At 42.5% G+C, this 16,385-nt stretch overlaps 1 protein-coding gene across 3 annotated transcripts in view; it reads right to left on the bottom strand.

Moving 5' to 3' along the window:
- The window catches only part of VSTM2A (V-set and transmembrane domain containing 2A), a 28,702-nt gene extending 12,740 nt beyond the window's left edge, over nt 1-15,962 (bottom strand). The window contains exons 1-4 of one of the 3 annotated variants that reach the window (XM_082692888.1): nt 14,909-15,962; nt 12,890-13,056; nt 11,655-11,705; nt 8,249-8,585 (exon numbers count right to left, since the gene is read on the bottom strand). In XM_082692888.1, the coding sequence (XP_082549014.1) occupies nt 8,249-8,585; nt 11,655-11,705; nt 12,890-13,056; nt 14,909-14,987 (634 nt within the window). In that variant the 5' untranslated portion in view covers nt 14,988-15,962. The remainder of the gene's footprint in view (nt 1-8,248; nt 8,586-11,654; nt 11,706-12,889; nt 13,057-14,908) is intronic. The other 2 variants (XM_082692889.1, XM_082692887.1) reach the window with 2 other exon arrangements.
- Between the last annotated feature and the right edge of the window lie 423 nt (nt 15,963-16,385).

Raw genomic sequence — 16,385 nt, 5'->3', positions numbered from 1 at the left:
TACTTCAGTTTTGCTATCAAATAGAGAATTGATTTAAGTTTATTATGGCATCTCTAAGTCATTGGAATGGATTACATAATCATAGCATATGTAAAACTAAGATTATTTTCTTCTTTTCCCACGTATTAGACACACATATTTCCTTGTCTGCTGTATCACTTTTCACTTAAATATGATTTAGGTAAACAAATGTTTTAAATTACTTATAGTAAAATGTTCTTTTCACTTGTATATTTTGTAACTCTAAATCTTCAAAGCCTCAGGGCCCCTGATTTTATGCTAATCTTTCTCTGATTTTTCTTTTCTGCCTAGCTCTTTAATTAATTTGAGTTCATTTGTATATATATCATAAATTAGAATATTTCTTCTTGTCATTTATTAATTAAATCCTTCCTTAATTCTTATTTTTTAGCTTATCAGATATCATATTATTTTACATAATTTCCAGGTTCATTTTCTTTCACCTCTATCCATATTTGTATTCCTTTATTACCCTTTTAAATCATAGCTATTTAATAATATACTTTAAAATCCTGTAGGTAAAGAGGAAGGAACCAACCATTGCTGAGCTAACTCTTTGCCAGGTTACCTCTGTTAGATATTTAAAATATATCATGTCTCTTAATGCTGGAAATGGCCCTTATGTGTTAAGATGTTTTATAAATTAGGCTCTTAAGGTTCAGAGATATTTTGTACACAGCTCACTCAGCAAACAAGCTGGGGCTTATTGGGTTTTAAATCCATTTTGTTTTTTTCTTTTTAAGGCTTTTAACTGTTTTCACTTGCTTATGTTTTCAGATGTATCTATGGTCATTTTATGACTGTAAAAGTTCTGAGGGTCTTTTTGGAAAGCTTGAATTTAATTAAGTTTAGCCAGCGAGCATAATTGTGATTTCCAAATATGGGCTGTTTATTCAGGCCAAACAGTTCAAATTCTTAGCAGTCCTTTGGAATTTTATTACACTTTACAGTAAGGATCTAGTTACAACCTTGGGCAAGACAGCTGGTGGCTAATATATTCAGTACGGTTATATGGGGGAGAATTTATCATCAATTAATGGCACTGTGACAGAAGTAAAAAAGAAAGTTCTGAAATTATACATGATAAAACATAAGCCAGGAATGAAGAAGACTCAGTCTACCTTCTTCAACCCCTCACCTACACACACCCAGTGAGGAAAATACTCACCACCGCGGAGCTAGGTGGTATAGACCACTTACTCTCAGCACCTCATTGCTCCTAATAATAATCAGAATAATAAAAAAGCATATGCAACAATATTAATATAGCAGCCAGTTATCATTTATTGAGGGCTTGATCAATGTCGAGCTCTCTGTACATGGTTTCATTTAATTCTCAAACTTGATGAGGTTTATACCATAGTTCCCACTTAACACATGAGGAAAGGGAGACATGGCCCGCCGCGAGCGATGGAGATAACTTGGGAGGGGCCTTCCTCCTCAGTTGCTGTGTCTAGGGCCCTCCAAGGCTGAAATGAATGCACCTGTGGTAGGCTACAGGGGCAGCGGTGTTCCTTAGGAGAAGGGACTCTCCTCTCTTCTAGGATATGTGTTATTTTGACCAACAGAAGCTAGTCTTCCAGCAACTTCTCAAACCTTTGGTTGTCTATGCAGATAGCTGCTCCCCTAGCAGCTTTCTGAAATCTCAAGAAATCATCAGAGACAAGAGCTTACAACTCTGGCAATGCTTTATGTCTCTTCAATTACAAAGCTCCTGACAACCACAAATGCACCCTAATGTGGCCAGGGGTGCACCGAAAAGCCCTTTCAACATATAGCTGGGCCTAGGTTTTATGGATTCAGCTAGTTACTCAATTTCAGCGAGTTAAATATGGTTTGTGAGCGAATTTAGCCAGTGTGGACTTTTAATCTACTTAATTCTGGTTCAAACACAGTCTAGCAGATCCTGTGGACTGTATTATCTAAAGCACTGCCTCAAATCTATTTTTCATCTTATTCATAGATGCTTGATTTACATAGCAGCCATTTAACTGATAGAATTACAGTGATCAAATTAATTTAACCTGTGTAAGCAGCCAAGTTGGATCATTTAAACCAAAATCAACATTGAGGTCTAAATTATATTATTGGCTCTCTACCTAAATGTAACTCACCCTTTCCTCATATTTTAAATGAGGAAAACAGCCTCCTGCAAGACCCTCGGCCCTTCATCAGACTCCCCACCCCGCGCCTGCCAGCTTTGAATTCTGTTTCAAGACCATGCTGGCTAAATCTGGTCACTTTTGGAAAGCAGCCATGTTGATCAACCGCAGAGGAACTTGGGGAGTGCCTCCTTTCTAGCGGCTGTGGCAATAGCTGCCTCTCAATGTTCAGGTTCACCTCATGGTGAAAACACAATAATCATATTTTGGAGTTCAGTGAACCAGCATCCCTGCTGAGTGACTAGAGACTCTACACATAGAAACATAACTACCCCTTAGCCATAGCCGATTTTCTTACAAGGGCCGGCTGTTGATCACAGGAGGGAAGAGAACAAATTCACAAAAGTCCACCTCAATACCAGAAAATAAATAATGGCAAAAGACCAGTTTCTATAAAAGTGTTTTGTAGCATCACACGCATGCTTGCGTGTCTCATAATAAATGACACAAATTTTTTCCTTCTCCATAAGAACTTTTTAGAGCTAATGATTTTCATAAATTGCTGCACATAATAATGCCATTTCCGGTTCTAGATTCAGGGGCTTTCATTTAAGAGGTGCTAGGTGGAGTCTTAGAATATGAATTTTTAACAAGCTCCCTGGTGAGTCTGGCTTAAGTTGTCTGCAGGACACTTTGAGAAACCGTGTTCAGAGTCTCCGTGAGTTTTGGAATAGTGGTAGTATTTATGCAAATATAATTAGAAGGATAAAAAGATAAAAACAAAGATTTATTGTCCCTGTCGTTTTCCCTTTCTCCTGCAAACATGAACTCCACTTGGGGAAACTTGGTGGCCCTGGGTGGCTCAATGGGTTAATCATTTGCCTTTGGCTCAGGTCATGATCCCAGAGTCTTGGGATTAAGCCCCCCCCATAGGTCTCTCTGCCCAGCAGGAGCCTGCTACTCCCTCTCCCTGCACTACCTTCTGCTTGTATACTCTCTGTCACATAAATAAATAAAATCTTAAAAAACAAAACAAAACAAAACAAAAAACATGAACCTTAGTTGTTCTAGGAACCTGGAGGAATACAAATGCAAATTGTAGTGTTTGTAGCCTTGAAGTCATCCTTGGGTGACCAACTACCCCAAGAGCCCGAGAGAGGGGGACTTACGGGGGGATTTAGGGTGAAATCCAGCCCGGGAAGGAGGAAAGCCCTCAGGAAAACTTCCTACACTACAAGGCACACCAATGGCTTCAAAGGAAAGGTAAACAAGTTGCTGCCAAGCCCTAGAAGAAGAAACAACCAATTCTAAAAGGATTCCAGGAAGGTCTATAAAATCATTTGCATTTGAGGGGAGCTCAACTAAGAGGGAAAGACCCAGGCAGAGAAAACACATTTGCTAAGTCGCAGAGGTAAAACAGTATCCTGAAAACTTGAGGAAATACTAATTAAGATTATGGGTGTGAGGATTGGGAACTCCGGAGAAATGAGGCTGGAAATTAGACCAGGAAAGTTTGTGTGGTTTGGGAAGAGTAATTATTTCATGCTTGCTCTGTTGGGGTCTGTTTGGTGCATTAGAACTTAAACGAGCAGTATCAGGAGCTGTTGCAAGAGATGAGGAAAGCGGGACAGAAGGTCTAATTCATTGTGGTCACCACAGGAAGAGGAAACAAGAATGTTTTCAAGGTTTTCACGAGATCTGTGTTTGCATGTGATGATTAAGAGAATTGGGGAGCACCAGAGGAAGAACGTTTCTTTTTGGTGAGGAAGCTAAGAAACACTCAGTTTTGTGTATTTGTGTTCAGGGGACTAACCTAGACCCCCTTAAAACCTTGTACCCTCAAACTATATATATATAATATGTATATACATATATTTTTAAAATCTCAGGAGTCAGTATCAGCTGGGCTCAGCTGAGCAGTGCTGGTTGACAGAGCAGCAGAGCTGAAGTTCAAGGCTGGGCAGCTCGGGCTTTTCTCTGTAAGGGGTCTTAGGGTGCCTGCACCTGGTGCCTGGCTTCCAAGAGGTCACAGCAGATGCTGCCCGCTTTGGAAAGGCTAAGTGCGGACTTGGCATTGCGTTACTTGCACAACATTACTTCATACCCCACCGTCAAAGTGGCCAGTGAGCGGCCCAGGGTGGGGGAACAGGGGGACACCCAATGGGTGCAGCCATCCCTGCCCTGCCCCAGCGCCTGTATAGAGGGACTGTGCGGAGCTGTCCTGGGGGACCGTAGGGAACCCTGGCCTGGCTCTCCGGAGAGAAATCAGAATTGGAAACGTGAGTGGAGGGACTTCGTGGGGGAAGTTAGCAGTGGAAATCTTCAAAAATGGATGATTGGAGCAGGGAGTTAAGATTGCAACAGGACTCCACTTAAGAGAGGCTTGGGCGGGGAGGCAGTCCACAGAGAGGTCGAGCTCTAACAGCCCATCAGGAGGACGCAGGAGGACGGACGCTCCCAGCAACCGCGCGGAGGAGACGCGAGGGAAGGAGGTGCTGGGAGTGGGAGTGGGAGTGGGCGGTGGCGCCCCCTGCCGGACAGGAGGTGCGGCTGGGGGAAGCACGTGGGCGCGGGACGCAGTCTGGTTTGCAGGTTTTCCAGGGCTTGGGGAGGAGTCAGGGACAGGGAAACAGGAACACGGGGAAGACGGGAGAGGTGGCTTATCGAGGGCACCTCCGACTTCTGAAAGGGGGATGAAACAGGAAGACACAAGGAGAGGATGCTCTAGTATGGGGAGGGGAGAGGCTCAAGTACATGTGCGTGTTCCCTGTGAAGGAGGAATGGAACCGCTCCTGCTAGGATCAGGGCGTCCTCCTCCTCCGAACATCTACAGGACCTTTCTTCTCCTGTTAGTAACGCGTGCACGAAACTGGAGACCGTTCAAAAGCACTGGAGATGAGAAATCAAGGGGTGCAAAAGCCAAGTTTTGTTTATCATTTTTCCTCATTGTTTTGGTTTTAACTGTGGAGTATCAAATGAATTTAAAAAGAGATGTCACAAAAGTTAATAGTTTAAAGCAGGAGGGTACAGTCACATGCTCACTAACTTTTGCAAAAATACTGGAAAATATATGGGACTAGCTATATTAAATGATAGTTAAATCTTTTCTTTATCTCGTGGTATATAGATGGAAATATTCTTTTCCCATCTTTCTCTTTTTTTGGGGGGGGGGTGTAAATTTCTGCTTTAGGAAAACCGATTAATTATATGACCATTTGGACGTTATATATATATGTATATATACCGAATTACTTTCAGCTAATACTTTTCCTACATAGAGACAGAAATTCTTGGCCAGAAAAATACTGTGAATTAGGAATTGAGCAATTCAGCCTAAAGAATTTAATGGACTAAGTCTAAGATTATCACGAAGATAAAAGGACAGATAAACCAGCCTTTTGTAACACATGTACCAGGAATGAAGCATTCCTCCTTGCAACAAGTGAAAACAGACAGAAGGCTACTACCAGGGGTGCCTGGATGGCTCAGTGGGTTAAGCCTCTGCCTTGGGCTCAGGTCATGATCCTGGGGTCCTGGGATTGAGCCCCGCATGGGGCTTTCTGCTCAGTGGGGAGCCTGCTTCCCCTCTCTGCCTGCCTGTGCCTACTTTTGATCTCTGTCTGTTAAACAAATAAATATCTTAAAAAAAAAAAAGACTAAAACCACTCTTGGCCTGTAAAAGCAAGATTTTAATTTTTATGTCTTCATCGTGTCTTCCCTTTACTAGAATATGAGGGAAAAAAAAGATGCACGACCAATAGAATTTACAAATATTTTGTTTGCTCACAATAAAAATATACACTCTTGGAAGAGCGGAAGTATGTCTCCCATTTTTGCATCATTGTGCCTGGCATAGAAGCTCTCAGAAGGATGGAGAGTGACTAAATGAAGCACGAGTATTGAAATCAGCTTTATTTGGGTATAACCTGAAATATCATAAAGCAAAATTATAAACCAGGATGCAGGTATTACACTGAATCTACCCTATACATATCCACCCCAGAGACTGTATTTTATACAATAATTGTGCAAGCACAGAAACTTACACATGGATAGGATGGGTGGCTGAGGAAGCTCAGCTTCTGAACTAAAAGTCAAAAAGCATTACTAAATGTATTGAAAATATCTTTCAGTATTCATTGGTAGAAAAAAATAGAGGTTAAAGATTTTGATTTATTCCATATTGATCTTTGCTGTAAGCAGATAGCTTTGGATGCATATACATTTTCATGAAGTCAGCACCCCTTCTTCCATCTTGCTTTAGAGAAACCAACAGGGAAGGCTTATGGCATATTGGAAGAAAAGCAGTGATTTCTATTTGAAGATTGCTAGAGGGTATCAAGAGCTGTACCATTTAGCTCCTATCACAACACCAAGAAAAATATGTTAAAATAGCTATTTTTAGCATACATTATTTCATCCAAAAGTAAATAATGTAGAAATAGGACATTTCATTCTATGCTTAGAAACCTCTACTGGAATGGGTAATCCACTTGATTTTATTCAATGAAACAGATTTTTGATATCTGGTTTGGATATTCTTGGTATGCTAATAATTTAACTTTCATGATTAGGAGTTCTCACCAAGAAGATCCTAAACTGTCTGCTGAAGCTAATCTGTAATTTTGCATATAGCATCTGGCTTCTTTTTCTTTGTTGTTTTTGCATGAGGAAGAGGGGGACAATGTCTCCAAAAACACTGAATCTTTATCAAACATGACTACAAAAATTCTAATCATTAGGTGCATATATAAATATAGTTCTGTGTGCTGTATATGTCTAGGTGGACATACATGCATATAGTATCTATGTACATATACATTCTAGCTATGGTTTTGTTTTTTAGCTTGAAAAACAAAAATGATGATAAAGAGGAAAATGAAACAAAGCCACACAAATTGAGCCTTAGGGAGGCTAAGAGACTAAGCTACTTATTTATCAGATTGGCAGAAACTGCCATGACCAAGGGATGCTGGGATGCCTGCTCACCTAAATTTAAAGGCAATGCAAACTTCCAGGGACCCTTAGTCAATCTGTCTTCAAATCATATCCATATGCACGTGATGCATGAGTAGGAAGCCTAGGTTGGCACATATTATTTTAAAAGTGCTGTTCATAAACAAATATTTTATATATATTATATATGTATTTGAGATCATCCTAATGAAATGAGCAGGTTTTTGTATTTAATGGCTAAAGTGACATTGAACATTAGCAATGTAATTTTCTGTTACCAACAGTAGTATCAATAATTCTTCGATGATAAATTGTAAGGGTGAAAACTGAAAGAAAGATAAATTAAATATTTTTATGCTCCCTTCATCCTGTAATATTACGTCAAGTGTTTGAACAAAATACAGAACAGTCACAGGGTCGGGCAGGGTACTGCTCATTCCAAGAAGACTTTATCCCACATCAAGGTTAGACCTTCAGTGAGTTTCCATTGGCTGAGTGATTGCATAAATTAATGCCATTCAGAACAGCTTTAACTTGCACAGCTGACTTTGGAAATGTGTGACTAAGCTTCTAAATTGGCATCGAAGGCACATTTACGGGAGCTGCCTTATCTCCGCACCACTTACTGCCTTTCATCCCCCTCACTTCCTCCCATTATCATCATCACTTTCATCACAGGCAGCTGAAGTTTCCCCTTCAAAATCAAAAGCCCTTGGAGAACAATCCTGCCTTAAAGCCATGGGCTGCTGAAAATGTGTTGTCTTTTTCATTTACATTTTGATTAAGTGAAAGTCTCTTAATTTGGGCCATTATCAATACATAAATCTGTAGAGAAAATGAAGCAGCATTTATAATGCAACCAACATTCCATGATTTACTGACCTTATAATGAGTAAATACAGAAGGGAAAAAAAAAAAAAAAAAAAGAAAGTCCAGCTCTCAGGTCCCCTGGACATGAAGCACTGTCAGCGACTAACAGGGCAACTCACATCCTCTGTGAAGGCAAGCCTTAAGCTTCCTGTGTCTCATCCCCTCGTTATTTCAACTGAACTAGGTCTCCAATTTTTAAAACCATCGCACATAATACATTTGTCTACTCTACTTGACCAATCTTCCTGTGGGAAGGCTTGTGAGTGGTAAAATGAAAGGCTCAAAATGGGTTTCCATACCTGATTGTGGACTTTGTTTGGGGATTTTGGCTACCGCTTGCGGGCTGGAGGTGGAGTGCATTCGCTGGTTGGCCGAGCTGTGGATGCTGCTGGGAATGGCCGCGGAGACGTTCTTGCGAGGCTTCATGTCTTGCAGCCACATGGGCGAGGCTTCGAAGGCCTGCATCCTCCTGGCGTGGCTGTTGGCATTGACTTTCAGGTAGGCCTGGGCTTTGTGTTCCTGTAGCTCTCCGTAATTGGCATCTGTCACCCTGCATTCATATAAACCTTCATCCTTTTTCCTCACTTTGGAAATCTGAAGCTTGTGAGAGATGTCATTGCCTTGGACTTTCACTGTCTGAAAAATTGCAGGTGGGGAAAAAAAATAAAGCGCTACATCAAACGATTTTGTTCCCATACTCGCTCCCGAGCTTGCTAATGTTGGAAAATTAAAGGGTCTTAACAGCCTCAAAGCCACAGTCAGAGAGCTATTTATTTTCTCAACAGTCAAATCCGAAAGTCATATTTATCCCATTGCACTAACAACCGGCTTCACAAAATCACGGAATAATTAGTTCAATCCAGTCAGCGCCAGATTCTATTGGCCACGTGGTCCCCGTTTCCCAGGTTCCAGAGGCGGTCCTGCCATTTTCCAACCACGAGATTGACCTCTGCCTGGAGAGCTCCGTCACATGAAGCACAGACAGAATATGGTAAATGATTTCGTTTATAAAGCCTCTTTCCTTCACTGCAGGCAACAACGAACTCTGAGAGATAACACAATTATTTGGTTGGTCACAACAGAGTTCAAGAATGTGTTTTGATCCCCACACGGGATGCCTTACTAAAGGTACTGACAAAGTAACTTTGAATATTAAATATTCTACTCAAATGTTTGGTGCAGTCTTACCAACAATCATGGGGTGGCATGGCTTAAGGTACAGATTAAGATAACCTGGAGTCCTATGGTCAGAGTACGTACCCTCTGCCATGGCAGGGTCTTTATGCCACTGGACCTGGAGGTGCCATCAATCAGACACTGGTCTGATTTTCGAAATTATAGTTGGCTCTCTTATTTCTTTTAATAATTTTGATGCTAGATTAATAGCAAAATTATATATAAATATTAAAATATTATATATGTTTGTATTATGTGTAATATACATATACACATATATATCCATAAGCATCTTTACCAGAACAGTTAAATTTGACATACATCATATATTATCCATGATTGACAGGATGATGGATTTCAAAAGACTCTTAGGATTCAAGGATGTGCATGATTTTGAAAGACAGAGAAATGAAGTGAAGAAGACATACACTTTCAAATGGCCGTAAGTAATTAAGAAAACTTGGGAATTGGTTATCTGTTTTTTACATACAGAGTTGTATATACAAATATTTATCAATATTTGAACCATAACCATAGCCTATATTTATTTGTATGTGAAATTACATATTAATATACCCATACTCTGAAAATAATGGGGATTAATAGTTTCAAATATAGTCTCAGTTGAGTTTTCTAATAAGGTCTGAGATAGTTGGAGTAGTTGTATGATCATGATTTTACAGTAGAGTAAACTGAGGCTTGGGGATTTGGGTCCTGGATTCTCAGCCTTAACTGTACATTAGAATCATCTAGGGAGCTGTTAGAAAATGGTTTCATTTAGGAGTGTCTGGGTGGCTCAGTCACGTAAGCTCTGACTCTTGATTTCAGCTCAGGTCATGATCTTGTGTGTCATGAAATCGAGTTCTACACTGGGCTCTGCAATGGGCCATTAGGGCCTGCTTAATATTCTCTCCCCCTCTGCCCCCCTCCCTCCCTCTCTCTCCCCCTCTCTAAACTACTACTACTAATAACAGAAAATGACTTCATTTGGATTAATGTGGAAACATTAAGTTTGCCTCTTAAGGAGGCAAAGCTCATATCAATATTTGATCAAAGCATTCCTGAGAATTCTAAGTCAACAACTGTTGGTTTAAGACACATGACCCCAAGGTCACCCTATTAAACTTCTTTCTGTCTCCGTCTGTAACTAGAACTTTTGCTGATTCACTAGACTTTATGATCTTTTATAAAGAGAATACTGTTAGTAGCTATGTACATGATCACGTTATCTTAACCGTATGGCTTCCTAGTTCAGGATGTGTGAGGCTCTTCCTTATTGGTCTTTGGAGGATACAGTCATGGCTGAAGGGTGAAGCATGAGTAGTAAGTAGAAAACCTTGTCCCTATATATCTATAAAAACGAAATATTTAAGATCAGTATTGTCAATAATTGATTTTACCAGTAAAGCCTTTCTAGCACTGTATGAAAACAATAATTTCTGTAATATCATAATAATTGAATTGAAATAGTCTAAAAAGTCAGTGAGTTTATAAATATAAATTGTAGTTTTTGTTTTATGTCTTACTTTTGTTTGCTATTTATACATTTATATCAGAATTTGGTTCTGTTAATACAATATATATTATACTTTTAGTTGTTATGTAACTCCAATCATATACCACTTTTTCACTGTTGTAACAGCTCCAGAATAAATTTTCTTTTTTAATGAAGGTCATTAGATTTTTAGATTCCTAAAATGAATATATAATAGGAATATATATTTATACATATATTTATAGCATATGTACTAGGCAAATGCACATTCTGAATTAATATAACTATTTCATTCCTAATGAAAACTTGCTTACTATTTATGAATTATGAATTGTTAACCAGTTCTATCAGTATAAAGGGATTCTAGGAAGTTTCACTGGTGGTATAGTAAAAAAATACAATTTTCTTTTTATTTCTAATTTCACATAGAATTATTAAAAGTCAAAATACATCTCTATATTTTCAATAGGCCAACCTCCTCCAATTATGTTTTATATTTATATTGCCTTTTGGTTTTATATTTATATGATTTTTGAGCATTGTCAATAGGAATGAATCACATATGAATCACATTGAAAATTCAGTTGTTTTCAATACAATTTCAACATAATTTTTTCCTGCCTAGAAAGATTTTCATAAGTTAGTGTTTTACTTCTTAAAGGATAATTATTCTTATGGCTTTGAATGAATATTAATATTGCAGTCCTATACTCCTACAGTTATGTAAGTGCTAAGAAGAGTAAGAAAAAAATGTCACACTCTTGGCTGGCAAATAATTCTCTAGTAATTGTTTAAATATTTACAATATTGAAATAATTTTATTGTATCGACTCTGAATCTGCTTCAATTTTTGTGTGCCCAGTGAAGTAAGAAAGAGAAAACTGGACCTTGTCCTGCGTTTGTGAAATTGCCTTTTCCCGGGACAGTAAGTTAAAAAGCTCTTAAAAACCTCAAATTCCCCAATTTTCAGCTTGGGCCTGCCTGGCAGCTGACAAAGGCGCGCGTCCCTTGTCGCCAGTCGCTGTGATACTCACACTGATCTTGGTCCCGTCGTTGTCCGGGTCTCGGTCCGGCACCAGCTCCACCTGCGGGAGAAGGAGGCGATGCTCAGACTCGGGACCCCGACGGTCCCCATCCTGATCCGGAACGCAGCCGCACCGAGCCAGCTCGGTGAGGCTCGGTGAGGCTCGGAGAGGCTCGGCGGGACCCAGTCCGGGGCAGTAGGGTGTCTCAGTCGGGGTGATTTAGGAAGGAGACCGACCAGGACGCGCGCAGCCCCGGCCCGCGGGTCCACAGGTCCCCGGCTGAGGCCCGCGCAGCGCGGGGCGGCAGGGCCGCGCGGGGGCGCTGCCGAGTCGCGCGCGCTGGATCCGGATATGCCGGACACGCCGGGCCCGGGAGAGCCGGACGGACTCCCGGAGGGGCGCGGACGCGAGTGGAAGTTTGCGCGGACAGGAGTCTGCGTCTTTGCCCGGCCGGCCTCCCCTCCCTGGGGTCTCTTCTCTCCAGATTTCCTTGTTTCGCTTGGACAAGTCCGCAGGGCCTTTTGCCGAACTGTCCGATCTCGGCTCCGACCCGCTCCCTCCTCCTCTCCCCGCTGCTGCCCTTTCCCAGCCCCTACTCCTTTTCTCCACACCTCCCCTTCCCCTTTCTCCCCTCCCCTCCGCCCCCCTTTCTAGTGTGTTCAAGAGTAGCCCCCGGTACCCTCCTTAGCTCACTCCCCATTGCCTCTACCTTCGCACCTCCCCCGCCTCTCTCCGCCGCCCCTCCTCTCCCTTTCTTACCCCCTTTCCCTCCCTCCAACGCCCACCTCCCCTTACCCCTCCTTTTCCCTCTTCTCTCTCCCCCTACCCCGAATCTCTTTTCTTCCAACCTCAGTGGTGAGAACTGACGTGTGTGTGTGTGTGTGTGTGTGTGTGTGTGATGGAGACACAGAAAAATCCCTCCCGACCTCGTCCTGGAAGGAGGACAGAGGGTGTCTTGGGATGTAACAACACAGTAGTCCCCTACTGACAGCTGGACAACAGCTTGTACTAAAAGGAGGAGGTTATTCCCAGTTTTAATCGGGAAACACTCCACACCCTGACTTCCTCCATGGTTTTAACGTAATGCCACCAGGACACATTCCGGCTCACTCCCTGGCATCAGTCACGGCTAAGAGAGCCAGGCGGGTCCCCAGTGACGTCCACTACCCCTGGGTGCACCTAGAAGACTAAGGGAGTGAGTGGGACAGACGCACGGTGCGTTGCGGACGACGCGACTCCGCTACCTGCGCACCAGCCACCTCGGCCCCGGGCTCCAGGTCCTCGGGCCCCCGCAGGAACCACCACTGGATCTCCAGATACACCGAGGCAGAGCCACTTTGGAAAGCGCAAGACATCTCCACATTCTGCCCCTCGGTCGCCGTCACGTTCCGCGGAAACTCGGTAAATTTTGCTGCAAAACAGAAATGCATTCTTTTGGAATACCACACCACTCTTGTCAGCGTCTCCTTCCTTGAGAGCTCGCTATTTTTCTTGGACTTAAAAAAAAAAAAAAAGGCGACAAAACCCCTCTGTGACTTCTCGGACGTTGCCTGGTTCCCCAACCCTCTTTCCTTTGCCTCATTCCTGTTCATTTTTGGTATCATGCATAATAACTTTATTGTTGATGAAGTCCAGAATAATGGAAAGGTTAACAAGCTTGCCAAATAACTCATCTCTGTTAGCCAAGATGCCCATGGTTAGATCCATATACCTTTTGTCAGATTGCAGCATTACCCAAAACTTACAGAGGGATTCAATGAGCTACATCTTTGGTAAACCCGCCAAGCTGATATATAGGGAGAGCTTCTTGCTCTAAGTTTCTAGACAATCTATGACTAACTCATTGTTTCAAGTCATAGAGAATGGATCAGGATTACCTGTCAAAATGCACATGCATGATCTATCAAAACAATCATTAGCCATTGTGATTTTAAGGCCACAGCAGTGAAACAATTTGCACACTTTCTAAGCTGTGAACATTTCTTTCTTTCTAGATTAACCTTCATAAGTGTTCTCGTCAAGCTGAATGGTAAATTGGCATACATCATGGCATACGAGGATCACACACCTGGTTTTAGTTCAGAGTAAAGACTGTATTGTAGTCCCCAGAGATTTTTTTTTTTTCTTCAGTCTTTTCACTATCAGTCTTGACACTGCCTGTCTGCAAATTCAGAGTTAAGGTGAAACTCACAAAAATGAAATGTTCCCTTACTCTCAACGGCATTTCTTTAACTGGAATGCTCTGGGTGGTTGTTCTTCTCTTGTCCAAGGGATTCTTTGTGAAGAGCTGATGTTTCCCTAAAAGTAATCTTGGAAAGATTTGTGGCTGATGGAAGTGCACAGTTACAACGCACACTCGTGGACAGGAGGACTGAGGGTCTGCAGGACTGATTCAGGGTGGATGCACTTTAACCCCACTTTTTAAAGAGAGGCATCATCAGTGTGTCTTTTCAAAATTTTAGGAAATATCAAAATGATCTCAACTGGCGTGGAACTGTTTTTGTACTTAAAGGAAGTAGCAGATGTTAAAGAAGGCATTCTGATGTGAAAAGGACTTTTCTGTTTAAGCTGGAAGGAGGACTATGGCATTTCGGCTTGCAGAAGTGATGCAGTCTTTTGGCAGTAGAGATGTGATCTGTTCATGGTGCTGAAACGACCACTGCAGCCTGCGAAGTCCCGAACAACTGGATTCAGCAGGCTGCCGCCGCCGCTGCTGCTGCTTGGAATGCAAGTCGTGCCTTTTTATGGGTCCTCAGAGGAGTCTGTCCTTTGATAAACACACATGCAAACGAAGTCGCAAGGACCCAGAAAAAGAAAACTAAACCAATTCTGCCTACACTGAGGAGGACTGGCGATGGAGAGCCCCCCGTCCCCAGCTCTGTTTGTTTGCCATGATTATGTATGCATGAGTGGTTACCCAGTGTATGCACACATACAGAAGGCACATACACACACACACACACACACACACACACACACACACACACACCCCTGTGTTTGCGCTTACCCAGGAACCCACTTCATTGTCAGGAACCAAGTAGATTTGCTCTCAAATCTAGCTTGCCTACTATTTAATAAACTTTAAGGAAAAACGCCAAACAGAACACTATTCCACTGTTACTTGCTAGGACTCTCACTACATCTGCTTGGCCGTTCTTTGAATATACAGAACGCGCGCACACACACACACACACACATACACACACACACACACACACACACACTGCAAGCAGATGTATATTTGCCAAGGAGCACAGACTTACCTTGAGAAGACAGCCCTTGTTGTACATATAAAACGGAAAAGAAAACAAATCCAACATATGCCAAAAAGATCCCCATCATTCCAAAAAGGGGAGGGGGGTCACATCAGTGAAGCCGACAGCCAAAAAGCCCCAAAAGAAAGGAATGCAAACGTCTCAGAGGCTCCGTCTCAGAGCCCTGCGCGCGACACTGCAAACATCCTGCTGCTCGCTCCGCGAGGACTGGCTCTGGCGAGAGGGGAGTGCAATTCGCGAAGGTTAAAACCAGCTGGCTCGGATTCGGAGAGGCTTCGAGTCCACACTCGGGCTTGCAACGCGGGGAAGTGGCTCCGCGGCTTCGCTGCCTGCTTTCAGCTACCTGGCAGCTCGTCCAACGTCAGCCCGCTGCTCCGGCTTGCGTGATCACTGCCCTCCCTAAACGCCGAGCCAGCTCGGGAAGTGGGGAGTGGGCAAGAGGGGCGGGCTGGAGGACTTCACCGGGCTCGCCGCGCCGCAACTTTTCCCTCTAATGGCTGCGATGATGCCTTTAACTCTCTGCGCGCCGGACGGCTCCCCACCTGCCAGGAACTCGGGCCGGGCGGCCCGCCGCAGGCTCCGGGCTTGGCGACTCCGTCTACGTTTTCCTTCTGGAGAGCAGCATTTATTTTTTTCCAATTTGCCTTTTTTCCCCATCGATTGAATCTTTCTTGCCTCGGCAGACGGGATCGCTCGGTGCTTAAGAGGACAATACAGTTGTAGGGTTGCGGTGTAGGGTGGCAGGGGGCTGGGAGCTGCAGATTTGGGGAGGAAGTTGGGGCATTGTTGAAGAGGAGGGGAGGAATGGGATGGGGTGAAGGAGACTGCTTTGGGGCGATGAAAACAGTCATTTGAGGGAAATGTCGCTTAACCAGTTATTAACTGCTTTAACTAGAATGATCACATGCTATTATTCCTCACGAATTTATTGCCGAACAGCCTCCAATAGAGGAGAAACAGCTCATGCAGGCACCATACCACTCTAGCTGGCAAATGGAAAAGACAAAAAGTATAAAAAGTCACGTACTGAGAGAATTTTCCAGAAAGAAAAGCCCACCATACTATGATTACTTTTATTTTATTTTATTATTCTTTTAAAAATTCATACACCCCCCTGACTTCTCTGCTCCCATCTGTATTGTGGGATGGGGGAGGGGTTTTAAATACCAGGAAGGTCTTCATTGCACGATTTTTCTGTTTATTTGCTTTTCTTTTGCATGACAATAAATATTTAATGTTCATTAGGATATATGAATAAAGAATATTATTTTAGGAAGAAAAGTACAATAAGTTTTAAAATTTGGAACAAATCTACTTATTTGCCCTGGAGAAGGTTCGAGATAGAGATATTCTATTCTTAAAAATCTACAAACACTATGTTAAGGACTCTATTTGTCCTTATGAAGTCCAACCATAAGCTAGTGAATTTAAATCTTTTTAACAAAATTAGAATCATTTGCTATCT

The sequence above is a fragment of the Mustela nivalis genome (genome assembly GCF_964662115.1).
Source record: "Mustela nivalis genome assembly, chromosome: 12".
NCBI lineage: Eukaryota > Metazoa > Chordata > Mammalia > Carnivora > Mustelidae > Mustela > Mustela nivalis.
This window is presented reverse-complemented; position numbering and strand designations above follow the sequence as displayed.